Source organism: Antrostomus carolinensis, unplaced genomic scaffold (assembly GCF_000700745.2).
Source record: "Antrostomus carolinensis isolate BGI_N321 unplaced genomic scaffold, ASM70074v2 scaffold50918, whole genome shotgun sequence".
Taxonomy (NCBI): domain Eukaryota; kingdom Metazoa; phylum Chordata; class Aves; order Caprimulgiformes; family Caprimulgidae; genus Antrostomus; species Antrostomus carolinensis.
In genome coordinates this window covers 1-5,819 of record NW_010333286.1, presented here as the reverse complement: position 1 = coordinate 5,819, position 5,819 = coordinate 1, and the positions used below count along the sequence as shown (strand labels likewise).

The following is a 5,819-nucleotide window of genomic DNA, read 5'->3' as shown; positions in this document are numbered from 1 at the left end:
AGAAATGCATTAAGACATTTAGCTTATTAATGGCCAGTTGTACTTAAGCTCATTTTTCTTGCCCTAGGCTTTTATGATCTAGCAATGGAAAATTTTTCTTCATATTTTTCAGAAATAACAGAAAATTCCAAGAAATGGAAGCCACTGCTCGTAAAAGAAGAAAATCTGAATATCATCAAGGTTAATAGCTCCTATTTGAGATCCATGAATGATTACAGAGTTACTTCTCTATATCGAACTTTCAAGTTTCATTAATAATATGCTGCCTCTCTGGGACACAGGTGCGCTTATGGTACAAAGGCTACTTATTCATCATACAGAATAGAAGAACTAGAGGAACAATGGCTTCGAAGGTCTCATGCTTATACGTTTTGACAGTAGTTTGTTGGGCAAGCGCTCTTTGGTACTTAAGTATAACTCGTCCTACTTCTTCCTACACTGGCCACAGACAGCTCAGTAGCATATCTATAGCCAGAAAAAATGTTTCTTTTGGCAACATAAGAACTCGACCTATAAATCCACATTCCTTTGACTTTCTTATCAATGAACCCAACAAATGTGAGAAAAGTGTCCCTTTCTTGGTCATTCTCATCAGCACAACCCACAAAGAGTTTGATGCAAGGCAAGCCATTCGAGAAACGTGGGGAGATGAAAATAACTTTAAAGGAATTAAAATCGCCACGCTGTTTCTTCTTGGAAAAAACACAGATCCTGTCTTAAATCAAATGGTGGAGCAAGAAAGTCAAATTTTTCATGACATTATTGTGGAGGATTTTATCGACTCTTATCATAACCTCACACTGAAAACGTTGATGGGGATGAGGTGGGTAGCAACGTTTTGTTCAAAAGCAAAGTACGTTATGAAGACAGACAGTGATATTTTTGTAAATATGGATAATCTTATTTATAAGCTGCTCAAACCTAACACCAAGCCTAGGAGAAGATACTTCACAGGTTACGTTATAAACGGAGGACCAATACGAGATGTTCGCAGTAAGTGGTACATGCCAAGAGATTTGTATCCTGACAGCAATTATCCACCCTTCTGTTCAGGCACTGGCTACATATTTTCAGCTGACGTAGCAGAACTCATTTACAAAACCTCCCTTCATACCAGACTTCTTCATCTTGAAGACGTGTACGTTGGACTCTGTCTTCGGAAGCTGGGCATTCACCCCTTCCAAAACAGTGGCTTCAATCACTGGAAAATGGCTTACAGCTTGTGCAGGTATCGCAGGGTGATCACAGTGCACCAGATAACACCAGAAGAAATGCACAGAATTTGGAATGACATGTCCAGCAAGAAACATCTTAGATGTTAAGATTTTTACAGATGTAAATACTTTTTAAAAAAATTTTGGTTTAGTATGGTTATTTTTTGACAAAGTGGTCTGCTGATTTACAGGTTAAACTGTGGGATATTATCTGAGAGGATTTTGATGACTGATTTTTCATTCTCATTTTGACTACTGGTTTACAGACTTCAGGCTCTTTTCATAAGGACATTACACCAACCGAAAGGATCTAGAGTCAAATCTCAGATTTTTTATATTATCCTGTATCACACATATCAGCTCCTGCATCTGTATGTAAAAGGACAGTAATAAACTATCGTGAGCTGCCTAACAGTTCATGCCCCAGCCTCTAAGACTCAGGCCCTAAGAAGTGAAGAATTAGAAGTATACTTTTATGCATTTTTTGACACCCTACAACCATCTCTATTTAGAATTTTGTTAATAAAGTGTGATATACATTTGCACTGAACTTATATGCCTATCTTGGCATATATATTTTATAGTACAATGTGTGCAATTCCCAAACCACTTACTGATGTTATAATAGCAGAATTTAGACAGGTAAGAACATCAAAGTCTCATAGGCCTTAGAAACAAACCCAGACACAGAAATATCTTTTTATCCACCAAATAGTATTCCTTTAAATTATTTCAGAAATACCTTCTTTCTTTCCACTGCCTAAAGTAGCCCCTAAAAGATCTAATACAATTTTAAAATTAAATGGAATCTGTAGGTGAAATAAGTCAGGAGAGATGTATGAAAAGCTATCTGTAAAATACATTATCAAAGTATGAATATATTTTAAATTTTAATTTCAAAGCAAGTGCAATGTTTCTCATAGTATCAGTGGATCTCTCCATTAAGTGTCTCACATAGCAATACATAATGATACTGAACGACAAGCAGCATATTTCTTCAACATCAGCCAGTAGACTATTTACCTAAAAAGTAACACAAAAGCAGCTTTTTAAGGGTAAGCTCTACTTTTTTTCTACCGTGCATATATGAATTAGATTCTACCAGATTTTTAATGGTGTAGAAAAGCAGAATTTTGTCCAATAAAAGAATGCAATCAGTTTTCTGTTGATTGGGCAATAGAGTACGTAACGGTTACATACAACTTCCATTGCAAAATAGAGGGCTTTAAGAATCGCCTATTAAAGCAAAACGAATTCTAGCTGTTATTACAAATCTGCAGCTCCCAGGTTACCCATCACAGAGCCAATATTTGCTGAGGTCCCGCTCAAGAGATCCCCAGAGCATGTGACAGAAATTAAATACACAAGATTTTATTCAATTTTCATAATGTACTTATGTGTTTTGAATATGAATGTTAATGAAATATTATTAATATTATTTCCTGGAAAATTCTTCAATAAATTCAAGCCATCTATATTCAGCACCACCTTCTAACAAAGAGCTAAAATATGACATTGCTCAGCTAATAACTTGGAATGAAGAATTCACCAAAAAGTTACAAAGATACAAAACTCACCAAATATATTATTAGCTGTAGATTACTCATGCCATCCACAGCACGCATATAAGTCTCATTCATTTCAGCTGGCATTATGAGTAACATATGAAAAACTCTTAAGTCTGTACATTATTCAGGATGTCTATAAAGTTGTCAGAAATTAACTGACTAAAGAATTTAAAGGAAAACTCTGACCTGATTTTGCCATAGGTGTACATAGCACTTTACTGAGGAATGAAGATGCTACCCCAAAAGGTTTGCAGTTCCATGACAAATTGTTAGTCTTATTCACAGATGCAGCACTAGCATTTTGAAAAGAACTACTTGTAAATAAGGTAAAGCATAACTGGCCTTCAAGCCACAAGCAGTAGTAGGCATCTCAAAAAAATCTGCTTCAGATCTAAAAGTAAAGCTACACAACAAATAGCCCAGGAGTTACTGCTAATCAACAGGAGGTTTTGCATCCTTCAGAAATGCAAATCGGTAACTTTATATAAAAATACGCAATCTCTTGCAGCATAATTAAGATTTATCCTTCCCCAGTTGACCTAATCCTTGTTAAAGTCGCTCTTGCTTCTTGTCAAGCTCAGGACTCTAGCTAAACAAGGTCAAACTAATTGCATAGACAAATATATAACACACACACACACACAGATTGCATGAAGTTCAGCTTTCCTTACCCAAGCCCCAGAATACATGGATTAGGAAAGGAAACAAGGGTGGAATTTATCTCCAGCCTTCGGGTACATTGGACAGCATGGATTCCATCCTGCCAGGAGTACACTGTAATAATTTCAAACCCCAGGCTGCAATCACTTCTGCTATCCCTCTGCACTGTGCAGTAATTTGGGGTTTCTGAATCCACAACCAAACGGATTTGGTGGCCTTACTTCTCCTGCTGATGCTTCTGTGGCCTTTGGTTAGTAACCAAGAGGACAGCAGGGCTCCCAATTCAGATACCTCAGGGCTTGAGTGGCATGGTAGCCTTGAATTTCTCCTAGTACAAGCAGACTGCATTAATGATTGGAAGGTACACCTTGAAAAGAGTATCTGAAAAAATATATTTCCTGCCATTTATAAATAGATAGATCTTCAACAGAAATGTAAATGTTCATCTTGGAACTGATGTACGCATTTCTAAGGCATTTTCTTCTGTATTCAACTGTATATATGTGTAGAGTCTGCTTGCTATGTAGTATTCTGTTATGCATGGAGCTGAGTTAGGCATTATGTTTGTCCAGTGTTTCAAGAGCCTTAAGCATGTGTGCCCTAACTTCTGAATGTACAAGATTTTTTTTTTCATTGTTAAGTGAATTTAAAAGAACACAACAAAAGCCTAGTTTTCTACTTTGGTTAGTTTTCTGATAGATTTCACTGGCTTGTTACACTTGTGTAACAGATGTATTATTTTCTCTTTGCTCAGAAATTGCAGTATTACATCCCGGAGTTAGAAAGGGAGTGATACATCTACTCACAGGGACAGCGTACCGTCCCTTCCACCCAGCAGTACTTGTGCCACATCGAATACTGTTAACAAACAAGTGTTTGCATTGAGTTTCCTTTAATCAAAATAAATATTTATGTTACTAAAAGGTGATTTTGTTTCACTAGGCATGGGACAAATAACAACTTGGTTAAGATACGCTGGTTTCTAGTTGCTTCAAAAGTGTGACTGTAATGAAATTTTTATTCCAAAACATACATAAACAAAGCACATTGAGCAAAGAAGCTAGCAGGGAAATGCCTCACTTTAGGGGGAGTTTTTCACAAAAGCAATTTTTTTTTGCTAAAACCATGAGAGTATTTAAACAGAAGTCTCAAGGTTCATTTTCCATCTTTCCTAATAACAATGTTAAGTATCAATTTGGATTCCTTACTGGGATTTTTTTTTTTTTCTTTATAATGTAGATGGCAATTTGTAAATGAAGAGTGTAATTAACTAGAAAAGCTTGTCAACAGTAACCAAACATTAGGTGTATCATTATATATGACTGGCTGTACTTATGTATTTATATGTCTAAATTGTATATATTGTTTTATCTATAGTGTCTGTAGGAGTGCATTCTTTTAAAGTATTATTTACAGTTTTGTGGGATTGCCAGCAAAGCTGCTAATCAAGATACTATTTTTTTGTATTAATGTCAAATAATAAAAAAAAGAACAAAGACAAATGAAAAATTGAAGGTGTTCTGTACAGTCATCTTCTTCACCTCTTTCTAGAAAGGTAAATGGTATTATCTGAAAACACAATACCAGTGAATAGGCTCATTTGTCATAAGGAAGAATATTGTGCTGTAAAAAGAGGATTTTTTTTTTTTGTTTTTAAAAAAAGGGAAAAATAAACACAAAAAATATTACTTTTATTCATTGTTTGTACAACAACTTCATCAAACTGATGTCCATACTTAATCAGGTGTACTACTTCATTTGACTCCAAAGACTTAATGTGAAAACAGCCATGGCAATATCTGGCAAATTAGCAGGTGGGTTCATCATTTGCTTTGCCCTGTTCAGCTGCTTTGGCATCCCTGGCTAATGAGAGCAAAGTTTGGCAGTTCTAAGGTGGCAAAGCTGTTTGACTCCCTTGGCCCTGCAACATGATTCTTCTGCTGTCTCCATGGTACCTTAACGCATATGCTTGCAGCCATCAAAAGGTACACACAGGAGAAAAAGAGAAAGCATGATGTTCCAAAACCCACATCTCATAAAACCACAACAAACTCACTTTAAAGTTGCCATGTGACTGCTAGGAGGGAGGAGTCCCTCCCTGCCCTCTTACAGCCACACACTGACCTTGTCAGAGCCTTGTGCTTCCCCAAGCCTCTCTAAAAGCACCAGGAAATAAAGAAGCACAATCTGAATACACCTAGATTATCCAGTTAGTCTCATGTAGCATTTATCTCCCAGTATAAATATACTAAGATGCTATTTTGTCCAGTAGGAAGGCCCAGGCAACCTTAGAGTCTTCACATCAAAATAAAAACACAAATCAAAATAACATAAAAGCAGGAGAGAGTCCCTTTTAGCATAAGGTGTCTAGTGGAAG

General features: G+C 36.4%; 1 protein-coding gene across 1 annotated transcript; it reads left to right on the top strand.

Annotated features, from left to right (window-relative positions):
• The first annotated feature begins 341 nt into the window (after positions 1-341).
• Positions 342-1,568, top strand: B3GALT1 (beta-1,3-galactosyltransferase 1). Its single transcript, XM_010173806.1, has one exon. The coding sequence runs from the start codon at positions 342-344 to the stop codon at positions 1,320-1,322; it is 981 nt and encodes a 326-aa protein (XP_010172108.1). The 3' UTR covers positions 1,323-1,568.
• Positions 1,569-5,819: the final 4,251 nt, after the last annotated feature.

Coding starts and splice junctions, on each gene's coding strand:
- B3GALT1 (XM_010173806.1), top strand. CDS start 342: ATGGCTTCGAAGGTCTCATGCTTATACGTTTTGACAGTAGTTTGTTGG.